Source organism: Nicotiana attenuata, unplaced genomic scaffold, assembly GCF_001879085.1.
Source record: "Nicotiana attenuata strain UT unplaced genomic scaffold, NIATTr2, whole genome shotgun sequence".
NCBI lineage: Eukaryota > Viridiplantae > Streptophyta > Magnoliopsida > Solanales > Solanaceae > Nicotiana > Nicotiana attenuata.
Window position 1 is genome coordinate 12,260 of NW_017675887.1, and position 20,567 is coordinate 32,826.

Here is a 20,567-nt window from a genome sequence, read left to right on the forward strand (position 1 = left end):
ATCCTTGGTGAAATCCTTTGGAAGGAAAGTTTTTCTCATATAAAAAGCATACAGTTCAAACAAAAGAAGAGTCTAACAATGAAGTTTCAGAACCACAGGCAAGTAGGATTTGAGTTCGATTACAGGCTCACCGTGAGTCTGGAAACCTAGGGTTCCAAAGTGAAACCCTAGTGCCATCTACCCAAAGAGAAACCCCCAAATTTTAGGGTTTCAAATAGAATCAGAGGTGAGAAATCATTGAGAGAGGCAAACATACGCGATAGCAAACACATTGATTCAAATGCATGCTTGAGAAAATCTTGGATTTCAAAACAGATCTCAGAAGTTTAAACAAAGCAAGTAAGAGCAATACTTAGCAGGAATACCAACAAAACTCAGTAAAGTGAAACAAAATCAAAGAGCACGAACACATAGCAAAGAGTAAAGGACAAACAACCTAGTTAACATGTGAACAAGGAACAACAAAAAGATCTTGCAAAATCGAAATAAGAAAACAAACTTGAGCATAATAAGAAATAAACAAGCGAGTATAAACACACATAAGAGAGAGCAAAAGAGTCAGAAAACATTTTAAAGAAACTTTTTCCAGAAACCCTAAAAATTGGATTTGAACGGGTTTGAGAAAGAAAATTTGGGGAAAACCCTTAAAACGTCAAGTAAGGACCAAGCATGTCACAGTTCTAAAAGAAATGAACGAGTATAGAACCTTAGAAGGCTTAAAAATGGCAGAGAAGACCATAGAATGAGAAGGTCTTGAGGAAAGTCGTATCCTGAGTCGGAGAGACTCATGTTGCTTTGAACATGCCGAAAAATGGCCGGAGAGGCCATGGATCTTGTAAATCTGAGGCAGATCTAAAGGAGACCATGGAAGTCAGGCCTCCAATCTTCGAATAGCTTAAGTTAGTGGTGAGGGAGAGCGAGCACAGGCCACCCATGGCCAGTATTGCCATGGATTCCGGTGGGAATGAGACGGGGATCGGTGGAATAGGGTTAGGATTTCGGAGAGAGCTAGAGAGGATTTGGGAGACGAGGGCGGTTGTCTTTGGGTAAATGAATTAGGGTTAGGGGGTTAGGAGAATAAAAAAGGAAAGAATGAATTATGGCCGTTGATCAAAATGATCAACGGCCAGGATTTAAAGAAAATCGGACGGGTTTACAAATTGGGTCAAGGGGTCGGGTTAAAAATGAAATTGGGTCGTTTAATTTAGGTGGAATAGGGGTCAATTGAGGCTACAATTGCAATTGGAAATGGCTATGTATTAAATAACCAATTTCTCCCCTTTTAATTTTTTATAAAATAATTAAACTGATTTTTGTAAAAAAATAAATTAAAAATACTGAACTAATTATAATATATAAAAATTAATCTAAAAATACTGGGAATAATTTTATAATCGTAAAATGCTTATTAATAGTAAAATAGGCTATAATTGCAATTTTATGCCATTTTGCTTAAAAAACTATAAATTTATATAAAAAAATATGCAAGAAAATCACCTTAATTATACTTTGGTGTAAATATGAGAATATAAATAATTATTCCCAAAATGATAATCCTGGGAGCAATTATTGGATTTTGCATCGTTAAAATAGACACTAAATTAATTTTAAAAATCTTAGAATTTGGGAAAAGTACCAAAACTCGTGGGCATGCTTATATATGCATACAAATGCTATTTTGAAAGTGTTTTTGAGTATGAAAATACATAGGGAAAAATTGGGTATCAACACATGGCGATCGCAACCTTGCTCTTCTCCCTCCTATCTTCCTTTAGATATTATTAGTTCTTTTCCAGACTGTATTAGTCTTAGTTTTATCAGACAGTCTTTGGTAGATGCTCATCAGTTGTGACACCCCGAATTCGGGCTTTTCATTCCGCACTTTGTTATTCAAAATTATATTATGTAGTTTCATCAATTAAATAGCTTAAAGAAATCTTTATTTTGAAATGTCGGGTTGTTTTGATAAATGAGTCGGATTGCCTAGTTCCACGTTAGGCGCCATCACGACATGGTAGATTTGGGTCGTGATAGAAATTTTTTGATCTTCTTCTTCTTCTTCTGCACAAAATTTTCTAGTGTTTTTTACAGCCTTCGAGTGGTTCGTTGTTTCACTGGTGTTTTTGGTACCAACACTCTGATGAGTTGAATCGTTCTATCATGGGAGGATAATATTCCAGCACCTCGGGTACTTGAGGGGAATAATTTCCTTAAGGACACATTGTGCATTCAGCGGGCTCGATTTATTCCGAAATTGTTTTTTCAGAAATTATTTCGATATTCTGTTACTGGACTGTTTTTGTTTCAGAAGTTTCGTCATTTATTATAGTAATACAAATTGAATAACATATACATCTTCAGCAGGAGGATCTACCTATGCCGAAGGGTGGCAAGTTGATCACCATTTGCTGGGAAATTAGTATATATAGGTCCAAACTATTTTTATAATGATACAATAACTTAACTATGCTTAAGTATTACATAAAGTTACTTAAGGAGTAATATTTTTTGTAATAAACAATCACTCAATTTTGCGTAAGTATTATAGATAATCTGTCATTTATTTTTTCCTATAGACCTTTGTGATATCAGGCATGTTAGGATCGAAAAAATTAGGTGTCATGCGAAAGCTAGCAAAGCGAACCCTCAACGACGATAAATCAGACAACAAAAGAGAAATATACTGAAAGAGACACAAATATTTAATGTGGTTCAGTCAATTGACCTACGTCCACGGCGGAGATGAGAAATCCAATATAAAAAAAGTATAAAAAATATTAAGAGAAAAACCTCACGAAGAGGCAAACACAAGTGATGCACTAATACTTGTCCCATAAAGTTCTCCCCCTAAACAAGACTCTCAAACCCCATATGGCTACATTGTGGATGCTACAGAATGAGAAGGATTGATTCTCTATTTATAGATGTCCAAATCTTTTACCATATGTAACGACCCGATCGATCGTTCCGAGATTTTAGCCCCGTTTCTCCTATTTCTGCTTTATTATGTGTTGTTCAGCTCTTTTATGTTGTGTCGGGACGGTTGACTCGGGTTCGGAGTGATTGTGGAGAGAAATGAGACACTTAGTCTCTTAAGTTGGCTTTATAGTTAGAAAAGTCAACCGGAAGTTGACTTATAGGTAAATGACCTCGGAATATGGTTTTTATGGCTCGGATAGCTTTATTAGGTGATTTGGGACTTAGGAGTGTGTTCAGAATGTTTTTCGGAGGTCCGGAGAAGAATTAGGCTTGAATTGGCGAAATTGAGTTTTTGGCGCTTTCCGGTCGGCAGTGGAAAATTAGCTATCGGGTCGGAATAGAATTCTGAAAGTTGGAGCAGGTCCGTCGTGTCATTTGCGACTTGTGTGCAAAATTTGAGGTCAATCGAATGTGATTTGATAGATTTCGACATCAACTGTAGAAGTTTGAAGTTCTAAAGTTCATTAGGCTTGAATTGGGGTGCGATTCATGATTTCGATGTGGTTTGAGGTGATTTGAGGCTTCGAGCAGGTCCGAGTTATGTTATGGGACTGGTTTGTGTGATTGGACAGGGCCCTGGGGGCCCCGGGTGTGTTTCGGATCATTTCGGGCTGCTTTGCAATAGTTGATGTTGGTGTCTGGTGTTGTTCTTCGCGTTCGCGAAGAAGGATTTCGCTTCAGGGACTTTGTTCTTCGCATTCGCGAAGAGATCCTGGCGTTCGCGAAGAAGAAAAATCTTTGTTACGCATGTCTGAATTTGGAGGCTCATATCTCACAATCTATAAGGAATTTGAAGATGATCCAAAAGCAAAAATTGTAGCCCTTGGTGTCTAGTTTTCAGAAAAGTAAACCATTTAGCATTTGGATTTGTGTAAAAAGAGTTATGGCTGGCACACTACATACTGTCCGGGAAGATGAAGAAGAAATTTGTATTGCACAGGGCTGACTTTGGCAGCTTATATCTCAAAATCTATAAGGAATTGGGAAATTAACAAAACATGAAAGTAGTAGATCATGGTGTCTAGTTTTCAAAAAATTAAACCATTTATCATTTGGAGTTTTGTACTAGAATTTACGGCCATTATACGATAGGCTGTCTGAGAAGAGTTTGGAAATGGCTTTTGAGAGTTTTTGTTCATCGCGAACGCTATGGGTGGCCCGCGAACGCGAAGAAGGAATACCTGGGCACAATTTAAAGTTCAAAAACGAGGGTTTTGAGTTCATATCACAAAATTTAATTGGGAGCTCGGTAGAAGGCGATTTTTGGAGAGATTCTTGCGTGGGTGTTTGGGATTCGGAGCAACTGGAGGCCGAGTCAAGAGGCAAGGGTATCGCATATTAGGATTTGGCCGGTTTGAGGTAAGTAACGATTGTAAATCTAGACCTGAGGGTATGAAACCCCGGTATTTCGTATTGTTTTGATAAATGAGGTGACACACATGCTAGGTGACGAGCGTGTGGGCGTGTAGCGGTAGGGATTGTGACTTGGTCCGTCCCGTAGCGACTATTAAGCTGTGTATTTGATTTGAAATCATATGATATCCCGTATTTTAGAGATTGATACTATATTTTGGGTGTACGCCATGTTTGGGGCCTTGTGCTGACCTATTTGGACCCTCAGGGGTATTTTACTACTATTCTCACACTGTTTTGATAGAAAATATAATCTCAGTCATGATTTATACCTGTTCACTGTTTATTCCTATTTATCACTCTATTTTTAATTAATGGAAAATATTTTGGGTTGAGTCCTCGTGATTTGTGATGAGTTGCCCGAGTGGCTTGTGAGGATGATGACTGAGTGAGGTCGAGAGCCGGATTGTGAGGATAGTGATGGATCGGGTTGCACGCCGCAGCATTATATATATATATATATATATATATATATATATATATATATATATGGATCGGGCTGCACGCCGCAGCGAGATATTGGATCGGGTTGCACGCCGCAGTGATATAGCGCTTGGGCTGTAGGAGCCCCTCCGGAGTCTGTACACCCCCAGTGAGCGCAGTCGACTATTATGGATCGGGCTGCAGAACGCAACGGTAACTATTATGGATCGGGTTGCACGCCACAGCTGTTATTATATGGATCGGGATGCGCGTCGCAGCGTTATTATATGGTACCTATTGAGTGAGAGTGCTGAGTGTGAGCATTGACTTATGAGAGTAGAGTCACGAGTGACTGAGAGGCTTGACCGAAAGGCTTTATTATATGAAACTACTATTTTCACTCTTCTTCACATTGAGCCTCTAATAAAAACGTTGAACAAATGTTTTATACGAGATTTTAAATGGAAAACTGGAGATTTTATGAAAAATTCGGAATGTAGATTTCTAACTCGATTAAAACTATTTTCACTGTTGCTTATTATATGGCTTTACATGTTCTTTAAATGCTCGTCACTGCACTCAAGTCTTTAGTTATAATTGTTACTTACTGAGCTGGCGTACTCACGTTACTCCCTGCACCTTGTGTGCAGATTCAGGTGCCAGGAGTGAGTGAGAGCGGATTTGTTCCCTGTGAAGCCTTTTGGAGATTGCAAGGTAGTTGTACGGTGTCCGCAACCTCGCCTTTCTCTTTCCTATTTTGTCATTATGTACATTCTCAGACTTGTTTGTATTAAGGGAACAGACAGATTTGTATTTCCTTTTAGATGCTCATGACTGATGACTCTGGGTTTTGGGGCAGTGTTTAGATGTCTTACTTATCTCTACTTGCTTGAAATGCTAAAAATGGTAATTTTATGAATCGTCGGTTAATATTGAATTAAAGGAAAAGTTCCTTATGTTATGTGTAGTGGATTGGCTAGCCTAGTATCACGATAGGCGCCATCACGGCCTAGGTAGTTTTGGGGTCGTGACAAGTTAGTATCAGAGCCTAGGTTACATAGGACTCACCGGTCATGAGTATGTTTAGTAGAGTCTTGCGGATCGGTACGGAGACGTCTGTACTTATTTTCGAGAAGTTGCAGAACCCTTAGGAAAAATCTCACATTCTTGAATTCTTGTCGTGCGAATCCATTTATTTAGCCAGAAGCGTAACTCTTTGAATCCCTTTCATGTATTCGAATGCGCACGTGAGCGCTCAGTATCAGCTGTGCATCGACGACTTGTGATTTCCATGGTGAGGTGGGAGATGTGATTTTTGCATGTTGATAATGGGCCAGTCTTGGGGACCATAAGGCCGGGTTTATTCTGTGGCTTGAGTGCTGAGATTTTGATTGTGTGAGTAGTGCATTTAGGACTTATATGTTCGTTTGTGTCTTTATCGGTGGGGTTTTGTGACTGGATGACTTTTTGGCGAGTGTGATTCGATACTGAGGTGTGTTCAAATTGTTTGATTGTGACAAAAGGATTGGCTAGAAATGTGGCAAGAACTATTGAGTGTTTGATTTCTGTCTCGAGTTGGCATATGGCTTCGTGTTGTGAGTGTATTGGAAGACCTTTCATGTTGTTTAGTTGTGGAGTGAAGCAGATCTTTCTGTTGTGTTATGAGTTCCTGGTAATGTCTTTTGGGCTGACCAATGCCCCAGTAGCGTTCATATATTTGATTAACAGTGTATTCTAGCTGTATTTATACTCCTTCGTTATTGTATTCATTGATAGCATCCTGGCGTACTCACGTAGCCAGGAGGAGCATACTCAACATTTGAGGAGGGTATTATAGAGATTGATGGAGGAGAAGCTTTATGCAAAGTTCTCCAAGTGTGAATTTTTGGCTCAGTTCAGTAGCATTCTTGGGGCACATGGTGTCTAGTGAGGGTATTAAGGTGGTCAGACGAGTGTGGAGAGAGCTTCCAGAAGCTGAAGATTGCTTTGACCACAGCTCCAGTGTTAGTTCCGCCATCAGCTTCAGGCTCTTATACCGCGTATCTTGATGCCTCGAGGATAGGCATTTGTTGTGTTTTAATGCAGGAGGGTATAGTGATTGCGTGATAGCTATGATTTTTGGAAGGGTATAGAGATGATATCAGTTTGAGGCTAAGCAGGCGGGGTTATCTCCCACAGGGTGTCCTGAGGTTGTGTGATCCCTAGGTGGTTTTATAGCAAGTACTCCTTTACTAGTAAATGTTATATGTTGTAAGTTGAGTTTAGATCGCTTGTGGAAGTTGGCACGGCTATTGCAATGGTGAAGAGAGATTGCAGATGATTTGAGATGTTAAATGGTTTGAGTTATAAATGAGCTTATGAAGGATTTAGTTGAATCTCACTGTGATATGGCGGCGGTGTGAGCGTATGGGCATTGTGAGTTATTGATTGTTTTGATCTATGGATTTGAGCCAAGTGGGGGGGGGGGCTGCTAATGATAAGTTAGTTGCACAATTATGCGAGGTATTGGGTTCAGTTCGAGGTATACTGGTGAATCAGTTATGACCAGCAGATGTGGAGTTTGAGAAGACTCCAGTAATGTAAATTTTTGGATACAGGTGGTAATGTACTCTATGGGTAGATGGGTTTTATTGAATGATTGAGTTGTAACTGTAAATGGTGTAGTGTGTGCGGAGTAGGAATTTTCTTAGTTGCTTCGAAGTGTGGGTTACTTCCTAGTATGTTGGTGTGCAAATGGAGTCAGGTCGTCTGATCTATTTGATCAGTATAATTGAGATTTGTGTAGAGTGGATGACTCTCGAGAATGGTTCTGATGGATTCAAGGTTATACGTAACAATTGGGAATCTTCAAGGTGTGTATTTGGCTAGAACTGAGATTTACGTTGGAGGGTGTCTAGACTTGTGTCATTTCTACATTATCATGGATTCTACATATCAGTATCAGGAAAGTGAAGGTAATGGCTTTAGATTCGCAGGAAGTCTCTTTAGCGTAAGTATTTTGAATGTGGAACTTTTGGGGATATTTGAGAGAGTATTCAGCGGCTTACGAGCCTTAGACGGTACGGTCTTATGCTTGGGTCTCGTGTAGTGAGTCTAGGTTGAGAATTACGGTATTATGGCAAGGAGAAGTATCAATTCGAAGGTAAGTCAGAAGGAACTTGGATAAATAGGACAGCTTTGTAGTAGGTCGGATCGGCATGGTAAGGGATATGATTAGTTCTTTGGGTGTTTATGAGGCAATGAGTTTTTACAGGTGTTTCTTAGTAATGCTCTTGGGTTTTGGTGACCTGCGTAGCTTGGTTGAGTTAGAAGTATTCAGTCCTCCCGGTTTGGTGTTGTACCAATGGGATTCGGATAGTTCCTGATGGTTTCTACCACGGGTAGAGATGTATATTTTCTACTGGCGTGAGGTGCAGGTGATGTATAGTGATTTTGCTTCTAAATGGGATCAAATGGAAAGTTCTTGGCTAGTTGGGTACGTAGTAGCTTATGGCTCGGAAGGGATCATGAAGTTCTCATATTTATCATAGGATGGCATGGCGTATGCGGTATGTTGTGTAGAGTTGATATTTGCATATGTGAGGTCACGGTTCAGTTCTGGAAGGAAGGTCAAAAATTCTTAGGCAGCATTGGCAGTTTCAGATGACTAGGTAGATGATATCACTACTGGGTGGCTTGATGAGGGTATACATTTCAGAAAGGGCAATGTGTGGAGTTAAGGGTGCTTCATTGGTATTGCGATGCTCTCTTGTTGGATCGACTACTGATATTCAAAGTTGCTTGGTGACACGGAAGAATTATAGGGGTATCCCTCGCGGAATGATTGAGTATTAGGGATGTGTTATATATTCGAGCGGTGGAGTTGGGATCAGATATGGTAATTTGTGCGCTTCATGGACTTTGAGACTGAGAGTTCTCATAAACAGATTATTTTGTGGTTCTGGACTGTGAGGATGCGAGCAAGCGAGCAAAGCTAGTCAGATGTTAGTAAATGCCATGATTCAGTCATTGTGAACCTTCAGAGTGTTATCTATCTGTTGTGGGTGACCAGAGTTGATTTAGGGTTATTGGTAGGCCCAGTATAGGTGTGTGTTCTGCACCGGGTCGGAATTGTTGGCTCCGAATTGCTATTGTTGAGGGATGTACCATTTGATTGTCATTGAGTTTATTCATATTCTGGAGTGATCTATGAGTTACCATTCGATGTTGCGAGGAGTGGTGATTGTTGGTTATTTGCACATATGGTGCGGATTTATTTGGGCTTTATAGCGGGATTTGAGTAAGGTAAGTAATTGGGTGTTGCGGGATTGAGACGTATTGGTTATGTTCTTTCTGATTCGTGTGGCATGGTATCGTCCGATTCCCCCATTGTTATGGCAATGAACTTGGAGTACTTGATGCCAAATTGCGCATGGTTATTGATTTTGAGCAAGGTGGCTTGAAGTATTTCATGTGGACCAGCATTTGGATGGGATCACGCATTATAGCGGAGTTATGTGGAGGTATGATCCTTGGTGTCAGATTCATGTGTTTTGATTTTACGATGTGTGCCAGGCTCTTAGCATGGTGTTGTGATGGTAATTGTTAATGGCAGGATAGTCCTCTCTTGTGAATCTTTTCTATGATTTGAGTTCGTGGAATGTTGCTATTGAGTGCACGAGTTGGACAGGTTATGGCTTTGGATTGTATTGATGCGTCATGTCATCAGAGTGGTCGTGTTGGATAAGAAGAGGTCATTGTGCCTAGAATGAATACTACCAGAGTTGACTACAGCATGGTTGGAAGGATGATATCGGAAGTTGGCTTAGAAATCTGCTATAGTTCCTGTCGGAGAAAGAGGGAGCTCCATGACTGGCTGATCGGATGAATGGTTGCAAGTTTCTACGTGTTTCTTTCATCATCGGCAGTATATGAAAGTGTTAGAGCGAGGCATTGCTTGATAAGAGGTTATGTACCTGTATTGGGTTGTTTTGAGCAGCTATTGTGATTAGGAGTTATCGCTATGAGTGTTTGAGTCATGCAGTATATTATGTGATTACATCTTGGGTTACGGATATGGCTTGATACAGTGTGTTCAGACTTATTCAGTTTATAGTTGTGGAATTTTGATCTTGTAAATTATTTCAGAAGTGGAAATTTGGTTCTAAGGTTTATGGATCAGGTTGGATTTCGAATTTAGACTGTCTTGTGCTATTGGACCTATATAAGATAGGGTGACGTGGGATCACCTCCGGGTATGTGCATGGTAGGTTACACGGCAATTTTGGTGGTTTTTGGAACGACTCTGGGCATGTTCGAGGACGAACGTATGTTTAAGTGGGGGAGAATGTAATGACCTGATCGGTCGTTCCGAGAGTTTAGCCCCGTTTACCCTATTTCTGCTTTATTATGTGTTGTTCAGCTCTTTTATGTTCTGTTGGGACGGTTGGCTCGGGTTCGGAGTGATTGTGGAGAGAAATGAGACACTTAGTCTCTTATGTTGGCTTTATAGTTAGAAAAGTCAACCGGAACTTGACTTATAGGCAAATGACCTCGGAATGTGGTTTTTATGGCTCGGATAGCTTTATTAGGTGATTTGGGACTTAGGAGTGTGTTCGGAGTGTTTTTCGGAGGTCTGTAGTAGAATTAGGCTTGAATTGGCGAAATTGAGTTTTTTGCGCTTTCTGGTCGGCACTGGAAAATTAGCTATCAGGGTCAGAATGGAATTCCGAAAGTTGGAGCACGTCCGTCGTGTCATTTGCGACTTGTGTGCAAAATTTAAGGTCAATCGGACGTAATTTGATAGGTTTCAACATCAAATGTAGAAGTTTGAAGTTCTAAAGTTCATTAGGCTTGAAATGGGGTGCGATTCATGATTTTGATGTGGTTTGAGGTGATTTGAGGCTTCGAGCAGGTCCGTGTAATGTTATGGGACTGGTTGTGTGATTGGACGGGGTCCCGGGGGCCTAGGTGTGTTTCGGAGTGATTTCGGATCATTTCGGGCTGTTTTGCAATAGCTGATGCTGGTGTCTCGTGTTGTTCTTCGCGTTCGCGAGGATCCTCTTGCGTTCGCGAAGAAGGATTTCGCTTCAGGGACTTTGTTCTTCGCGTTTGCGAAGAGATCCTCGCGTTCGCAAAGAAGAAAAATCTTTGTTACGCATGTCTGAATTTGGAGGCTCATATCTCACAATCTATAAGGAATTTGAAGATGAACCGAAAACAAAAATTGTAGCCCTTTGTGTCTAGTTTTCATAAAAGTAAACTATTTATCATTTGGATTTGTGTACAAAGAGTTATGGCTAGTACACTACAGACTGTCCGGGAAGATGAAGAAGAAATTTGTGTTGCACAGGGCTGACTTTGGCAGCTTATATCTCAAAATCTATAAGGAATTGGAAAATTACCAAAACAAGAAAGTTGTAGATCTTGGTGTCTTGTTTTAAAAATATTAAACCATTTGGAGTTTGAAGTTTTGTACTAAAAGTTATGACCATTATACTACAAGCTGTCTGACAAGAGTTTGGAAATGGCTTTTTAGAGTTTTTGTTCATCGCAAACGCGATGGGTGGCCCGTTAACGCGAAGAAGGAATACCTGGGCAGAACTTAAAGATCAAAAACGAGGGTTTTGAGTTCATATCACAAAATTTAATTGGGAGCTCGGTAGAAGGCGATTTTTGGAGAGATTCTTGCGTGGGTTCGGAGCAATTGGAGGCCGAGTTAAGAGGCAAGGGCATCGCGGATTAGGATTTTGGACGGTTTGAGGTAAGTAACGATTGTAAATCTAGACCTGAGGGTATGAAATCCCGGTATTTTGTATTGTTTTGATAAATGAGGTGACACACATGCTAGGTGACGAGCGTGTGGGCGTGCACCGGTAGGGATTGTGACTTGGTCCGTTCCATAGCGACTATTAAGCCACGTATTTGATTTGAAATCATATGATATCCCGTATTTTAGAGATTGATACTATATTTTGGGTTGTACGCCATGTTTGGGGCCTTGTGCCGACCTGTTTGGACCCTCAGGGATATTTTACTACTATTCTCGCACTGTTTTGATAGAAAATATAATCTCAGTCATGATTTATACCTGTTCACTGTTTATTCCTGTTTATCACTCTGTTTTTAATTAATGAAAGATATTTTGGGCTGAATCCCCGTGATTTGTGATGAGTTGCCCGAGTGGCTTTTGAGGATGATGACAGAGTGAGGCCGAGAGCCGGATTGTGAGTATAGTGATGGATCGGGTTGCACGCCGCAGCATTATATATATATATATATATATATATATATATATATATATATATATGGATCGGGCTGCACGCCGCAGCGGTTACTATTATGGATCGGGCTGCACGCCGCAGCGGTTATTATATGGATCGGGATGCGCGCGCGCAGCGTTGTTATATGGTACCTATTGAGTGAGAGTGTTGAGTGTGAGCATTGACTTATGAGAGTAGAGTCACAAGTGAGTGAGAGGCATGCCCGAGAGGCTTTATTTATGAGTGACACTGTGCCCGAGGGGCTGATATTTTTATGAAACTACTGTTTTCACTCTTCTTTACATTGAGCCTCTAATGAAAACATTGAACAAATATTTTATACGAGATTTTAAATGGAAAACTGGAGATTTTATGAAAAATTCGGAATGTAGATTTCTGACTCGATTAAAATTATTTTCACTGTTGCTTATTATATGGCTTTACATGATCGTTAAATGCTCGTCACTGCACTCAAGTCTTTAGTTATAATTGTTACTTACTGAGGTGGCGTACTCACGTTACTCCCTGCACCTTGTGTGTAGATTCAGGTGCCAGGACTGAGTGAGAGCGGATTTGTTCCCTATGGAGCCTTTCGGAGATTGCGAGGTAGCTGCACGGCGTCCGCAGCCTCGCCTTTCTCTTTCCTATTTCGTCATTATGTACATTCTCAGACTTGTTTGTATTAAGGGAACAATACAGATTTGTATTTCCTTTTAGATGCTCATGACTGATGACTCCGGGTTTTGGGGCAGTGTTTAAATATCTTACTTATCTCTACTTGCTTGAAATGCTAAAAATGGTAATTTTATGAATCGTCAGTTAATATTGAATTAAAGGAAAAGTTCCTTATGTTTTGTGTAGTGGATTGGCTAGCCTAGTATCACGATAGGCGCCATCACGGCCTGGGTAGTTTTGGGCTCGTGACACCATAAGAAAAAAGGACTAGCCAAAATACGTGAGATTCATAATTTTGTTCCAAGCAAAGGAATTATGGTACATATGTTGTCGTCTCTTTTAACAGATAGGAAAATCAAATATGATAAGAAATATGATCATAAAGTAAAACCTTTATCTATACTATATTCAAAGCACGAAGGCCCGTAGCGAAATGTCGTTCGCCTTTTTTACCCTTTAAAATTAATTTTACATTGGACAAAATCGTAATTTAATTACTTTCTTAATATTTAGGACCTTAAAATCAATTCAAACTTTACTTATTATATCTTTCCTTATTTGACCTATGTATAGATTCTTAATATTTAGGACTTTAAATTCATTAAGTGTTTACCTTATATAAATCCTTTTTCTTGTTTAAATTATGTAACAAAACTAAAATTCCTTACATTAGAAAAAAAAATTCATTTTGGTTACTTAATTAAGATACATAACGCTGTGAATTCACAGCATATATATACTATTATGAATCCACAACGCATAGTATTATGGTTGAATCCTACGGGTTAACGATTCTCAACGTATACTATTTCTTTTAACTTGGAGTTTTTGACTTTCTTCCTTAACATGAATCCTTGTAGTTGTATTAGAATCCATAACCCTTCCTTGTCTTTAAGACTTTGAATGTGTAACACTTTTTATTCATATTATTACTATATTAAAAGCACGATTTTCTTTACCGAAATATCGTTCGTCTTTTACTTTTAAAATAAATTACACACTAGATAAAATAATCATATAATTATTTTTCTAATATTTAAGAGTAAAAATTAATTAAAATTTGCTTATTAATTAGTTTTTTCTTATTTTAACTATGTAAAAAATACTACATTTAGGACTCCAAATTCAAATTTATTTTATATTATTTTTTTCTTTTTGACATACTTCATAAGTGCTTTTGAAGTTTAAGACGTATTACAAATACTCCCTCTGTTCCAGTTTAATTGAACCTATTTCTTTTTTGGTCCATTCCAAAAAGAATGACCCCTTTCTAAATTTGGAAATAATTTAGCTTAAAGTTACAATTCTATCCTTAATGAGAAGCTTTTTTAACCACACAAATACTCTGGGCCCCTTTTTGAGTTGTTTAGGACCACAAATTCAAAAAATCTTCATTTTTTCTTAAACACTGTAACCAGTCAAACAGGTTCACATAAATTGTTTCGGAGGGAGTATTAGATTTAGTTTAATGTCAATAGCTAACTTTCAACAATATATTCTTATATACATTTATGCTAATTGACGCGATGCACACGTGCAACACACTAGTGTAAGTAAAACCGAGTGACATTTTCATAGCAGAAAATAAGTTACTGATTGTGGTACAATAAATTCAAGAGATTTTTACATTCCTATACACTATATGAAATTATATTATCCTCCCTACACAAGTTTTACTATAATTACATTTTATATACCCAATTACCATTTTTGTACATTTTAAGAGAATTAATGATAATAATTAGTGTCCTAAAATCACTATATATCTCCCTACCCCCCCCCCCCCCTTTTCTCTCTCCATATCCTCCCTCCCACGTATCTTGCACGAGAGAGCAGCAATTCCAGCATTGACAACCATTAAAAAGTTTTGAAGCTTTGAATTCGAATTTGGGTTTTCAAAAAATATTATTTGTTTGAATTGGGTGTTGTTGCAAAGAATTGGGAATTCTCTCTACGTCTCTCTCTATCTCTCAATCCCTAATTTCAGTAATGTAAAGCAAAGGAAAAGAGAGCAGCAATTCCACCATTGACAGCCATTAAAAAGCTTTAAAGCTTTGAATTCGAATTTGGGTTTTCAAAAACCATTATTTGTTTGGATTGGGTGTTGTTGCAAACAATTGGGAATATGATTTGGATTTTATATCTCAATTTTGAGGGTGTTTTGGTGAAGATTAGACTTGATTTTGGTTGAATTTCAGATTGAAACTCGTCGAAGAAGAAGAAGAAGACATGATATACATTATATTTACGAAATTGTAAAAAAAAAAGTATTCTGTATATATATATATATATATATATATATATATATATATATATATATATATTATAAAAAGCTAGTTGTTATATATGAATGTTGAACCAATTTGTATAAAATTTGTATTTAAGTTGTATGTTATTGTAGTTGTATTTAACTGGGTAGAAATAATGTATAAAAATTGAAGATAAGTTGTAGATAAATTGTATAATATATAATTAGTTGTATGAAATTTGTTTTTACTATGTATAAATCAAATACAAAATATACAAAAGACATATTGTATAAAATTTGTATAAAAATTATTTTTAAGTGGTATAATATTTCAAAGCTCATGTCACTCCAAGCTTGAGATATCAAATTCTTAACATCAGATTGTTGTTGCATAGCTGAAGTACTCTTCAATTCTGACACCAAGTTCGGCTCTAATTGGACATACACATTACTAGTATTTGAAAGAACACACCTTCCACTAACTTTCATCCAAACAACAAGCTCAATGACCAACTTGGCTATCGTATTGAGCCAACAGATGATGTCATGCCACTTCCTAAAGTAACCGGTTGAAGAGCAACGCTAAATGTCTGTTCAAGCACAATTCCGGAACTTGCTTCAGCTAGATCAAATTCATTCGAGACCAAATGCAATCTCTGAGAGTGATAAAATCCTCTGTAGATAGAAGGTCTGTCCATCAATGTAGAAAGCCCAGCTTTGTCTCGGCACGGAAGCAACTTTAGCCATGGAGTGAGGTTCTCTATGCAAATAGCCTCACGAGGCAATGTGGAGAGGAGGAGAGAGAGAGGAAGGGAGAGAGGAGAGAAAGAAGGAAAATGTGTAACTAAATCCCTTGATTGAAGCCACAAATAATGGATTGGGTGCCTTTTAAGGTGGAATAAATATATTTTGTAAACAAAACTTGTATAGGTAGGGTAATTTACTAAACATGAACATTTAGAGTAATAAAGTTTCCAACACTGTATAGGAATGAAAAAATCCCTAAATTGAAAACCTTGAAATTAACCCGTTTTATTTTCAAACAATCGAGATTCAGTACCCAGACCTGTTTGCTTTCCCCATAATGCTCCCCCTTCTTAAAAGAAAAAAATCTCACTTTATACCCATCAATTCCAAACTATTTACCCTTTAATGCCCAGCCCCAAACTATTTACTACTCCTACTCATGCGCCCAAAACTATCTACCCGGTTATTAACTTTGTATAAACTCTTCCACAAGAAAGAATCTGAAATACAGTGAAACAAAAAAAACCAAGAAATAGCAAAGAAAAAGGTAGTCATGGATGCGGAAGAAGGAACACAAAAACCCCAGCTAGTTCTTGCACACAAACTCTTTCTTTTGACACACCCAGATGTCAATGACTTGGATAAAGTTCGTCTCCGTAAAGAAGACTTGGACAAACTCTTCCATTTCCCTTATATCCTTCTTCAAAAAGAAATTAGATCTGATTATCTGAGAAGTTGACCTCTAGTTAGTTTCAATTCTGCTCCACTTTTTTTATTGTTCTTTCCCTAGCTCTTGCTCTTGCCTTGGCCCTTGAATTTAAAATTTTTATTTTGAAGATTTCTTGTTTGATTCAAAGTGGGTATTGTTAAATATTGCTTATAGTACCTTCTAAAAGTTCATACTGAAATTTGATAGCATTTGGAGCTAATTTGAGGTGATTGAGATCGAAATTTTCAGTTGAAAATCGAAGAAGAACACAACTACAGTATACCTCTACGGTATACAATATGCTGTAGGAGTATATAGCTATACTGCAACAGTATACTATTATAGTTTACAATATACTGCAACGGTATATTGTAATAATCGAAGAAGAACACAGTTACCTAACAGTATACCGCTACAGTATACAATATATTATAGGAGTATATAGTTATACTGCAACAGTATACTATTATAGTATATAATATATTGTTATAGTATGCTGTATAATATGCAATATACTGTAACAGTATGCTGTAATAGTATACAATATACTATAATAGTATACTTATTACACGTAAATTCACTTGCCTTTTCCCTTTTAATTTGCTTTAAGCTTTTACCCAGCGCGAGGGGCAAACTGAAAATGCAAAAAATAAAATAAAATATTATAGTATGATATATAATGTAATGGTATAGTCTTACAATTAGATCCTTTTAGAATTTTTTGAAATTTTTATTGACAACTGATATTATTTCAGTTTAATAATTGAATTAGATTTTTTTTAACTCTTTGCGTACAATTGTATACCTTATTGGTATAACTATATACTATACTGGTGTCATATGTTAGTTAGTATTTTTTGATTGTATTAGCTACATTTAATTGGTACACAATTTGGTTTTTCTTTAGTAATAGTATAAAAAAAAGAATAATAAAAAATAGTAAAAACAGTAAATGAAATTAGATTATGAAGAGAAAAAAATATAAAAAAAAGAAGTTAAATGAAATTAGAAAAGAAAAAAAGAAAAAAATAAGAAGAAACCGAGAAAAAAGAAAAGGAGAAAAGAAAAAAAAGAAAAAAAGAAAGAAAAGAAACATAGAAATAAAAAAGAATTGGAAATAAAGAAAAAATTCCCCACAAAAACTAGTATGGTTAAGAAATATAATTAGTTTATGGGTAAAAAAATAAATGGATAGACAAGGATAAATACTTTTGTTTTTGTTGGTTTTTTGTTGGTAACGGTGTCAAATCCATTCTTAAAAACCCGAACAAAATTTCCATCATATAAATTCATCCACTTCAAACCCTAGGGTTTCTCTACACTATCATCATACTACAAACTTCTGCCTCCAAACTCTACACAGTGACGAGGCCAACACCACCACCACCACCTGTTTGACAAAATGTCGGAATCACTAGTCCTCCGCGGCACATTGAGGGCCCACACTGACTGGGTCACCGCCATCGCCACCCCAATTGACAACTCCGACATGATCGTCACATCTTCTCGTGACAAATCCATCATCGTTTGGTCACTAACAAAAGACGGCCCACAATACGGCGTTCCCCGCCGTCGCCTCACTGGCCACGGCCATTTCGTCCAAGACGTCGTCCTTTCATCTGACGGCATGTTTGCACTCTCCGGTTCATGGGACGGTGAGCTCCGTTTATGGGATCTTCAAGCTGGTACAACCGCTCGTCGTTTCGTAGGTCACACTAAGGATGTGTTGTCCGTTGCATTTTCCGTCGATAACCGTCAAATCGTGTCAGCCTCACGTGACAAAAGCATTAAACTCTGGAACACGCTCGGTGAGTGCAAGTACACAATTATGGACGGGGACTCACATTCGGATTGGGTTTCATGTGTCCGTTTTAGCCCAAACAATCTTCAGCCAACTATTGTTTCTGGGTCGTGGGACCGGACTGTGAAAATCTGGAATTTAACGAACTGTAAGCTAAGGTCTACTCTAGCTGGACACAGTGGTTATGTGAACACCGTTGCGGTTTCTCCTGATGGTTCATTGTGTGCTAGTGGAGGAAAGGACGGAGTTATTTTGCTTTGGGATTTGGCTGAGGGAAAGAAACTGTATTCGCTTGAGGCTGGGTCTATTATTCATGCTTTATGTTTTAGTCCGAATAGGTATTGGCTTTGTGCTGCTACGGAATCAAGTATTAAAATTTGGGATTTGGAGAGTAAGAGCATCGTGGTGGATCTTAAAGTTGATCTGAAACAAGAGAGTGAAATATCTGCTGAGGGAACTGCTGCTGCCAAAAACAAGGTCTTTATTGTCCTTCTGGTTTTTAATTTTATGAGCTTTATATTTTGTTTTTGTTGGCTCTGTTGTTTCATGTGATTATTATTGCGGTTTAAATTCATGTATTGTATAAGTTAATTCATTGAATTGGGTTATGTTTAGTGTGATTAAAAAAAAATTCCTTTAGGAAAATGTTATAGTGTTTGGCTAATTTGGAATCTACAAAATTCTGTTCCAAGGAAAATACTTTCACCAAACTGAGGTAGTCATTTTATCTTTCAAATATCTCCAACTCTTGTACAATCTTAGCTTTAATCAACACTTTGTTGTCAATTTTTATTGACAAATGTCATATGTCAAAATGTTCTAGAAAATTATATCCCAAGGTAAAATATTTAGCAGAAGAGATGTATTCCACTCCACACCAAATGCATAGGCAGCATAACCCGATTAAGAATGTAGGATAATTGTAACATTTGCTGTGTGACATTGCTGTTAATGACCTGTTCTTCTGAGCTTTGATCAGCTGCTTACAGTCTCTAAAATTTGTGGTGTAATATGTACTATGCCATGAGAGGGTGGCAGAGCTAACTGTGTTGATTCAATTGAATCCACTTCATCGGGAAATTGCACAATACAAGTAGGGTAAAACAAAAATTATCCGTACATGTGTGAAATGTCGTATCCCCTGTGCATATTTGCACTTTTTTGTATCCCCTAGTTGAAGTAAAGCGTGCATTTTTTTAAGTTTTCCAAGTCTATAACATTCTTCTACTAAAGCGTGCATCGGATGGACCGAATTATTTTTATGTTACATTTCAATTGTTCTGGATGGGAAATACATTATATGTGGATCTGATATTTTGCATCTCAATTGGCAGATCATATACTGCACCTGTTTGAGCTGGAGTGCTGATGGAACTACACTTTTCGGTGGATACACAGATGGTTTGATTAGAGTATGGGGAATTGGGCGTTATTAGGAAAGTGCATCTAGGGGAGCCATTTGGCCATACTGATTTGAAGGCGTTTAGATTGCTAATATCTTGGAAATAGGATTTTTGGATTCTCCCTGTTTTTCATGGTTTCGAGGCCTCAACTGTTTCAGTTTTGGAATTCTTATTTAGTATTTGTTACATAGGATATCTTGCTATAAATCTAAGTTGTTTTGCTTAGTCTTCGAGTATTAGAGTGCCTTGCATGTTATTTTCCTGCATCTTCTGCAGGTCTTCACTTCATGTGAGTGAGCTGTGACTCTTTGCTTATGTCTGGTGGCGGAAAAGAGTTGTCACTTGTCACCTTTTCCTTGTATTATAGGAGCCTTTGTTGTGCCATACAAAGGGGAATAAGGTAAACTATGCCTGTATTGTTTCTCATGTTTATCGTTGTTCCAACCCCCCCCCCCCCCCCCCCCCCCCCGCATAATACTTGTCCGGTGACTTGTATCAGGGAAAATATGCTCTGGTTATTGTCATTAGCAAGTGTCACTCAGATGAGTAAACGTAGGTAGTGTGAAGGCGCGATGCCACATCTGGTGGAAAATGGGGGTTACTCTGTACTCTGGTGCAATTACGAGATGAGCCTGAAGGGTCAGTTTGCTATAATTCATAAGATTTTCAGGATTAAGTTTTCATAAGAGAATATTGAAGATCGGACTAGGCTACCCAAAGAGATCACTGAATTTTAACTTGTAAGCTGTAACACTAGAACGAATTTGAATATCAGTGAAGTTCATATATTCTTTCAGCATACAAAATTAGTCAGTGGGATAAGTTCAGATAATTATGCTGCAACGGATTACGTACTCTCCAACAAACAAATAGTGGACCTTTTCTTAAGTTCTTTCTATTACATTAAATGATTGGCAAAAGAGGAGAA

The 20,567-nt window shown here is 37.9% G+C and overlaps 1 protein-coding gene across 1 annotated transcript; it reads left to right on the plus strand.

Annotated features, from left to right (window-relative positions):
• Positions 1 to 17,733: 17,733 nt before the first annotated feature.
• On the plus strand, positions 17,734 to 20,047 carry LOC109220552 (guanine nucleotide-binding protein subunit beta-like protein). The gene is made up of 2 exons (XM_019385014.1): positions 17,734 to 18,713; positions 19,571 to 20,047. Exons 1-2 carry the CDS (start codon positions 17,838 to 17,840, stop codon positions 19,670 to 19,672), a joined length of 978 nt encoding a protein of 325 aa, XP_019240559.1. The 5' UTR covers positions 17,734 to 17,837; the 3' UTR covers positions 19,673 to 20,047.
• Positions 20,048 to 20,567: the final 520 nt, after the last annotated feature.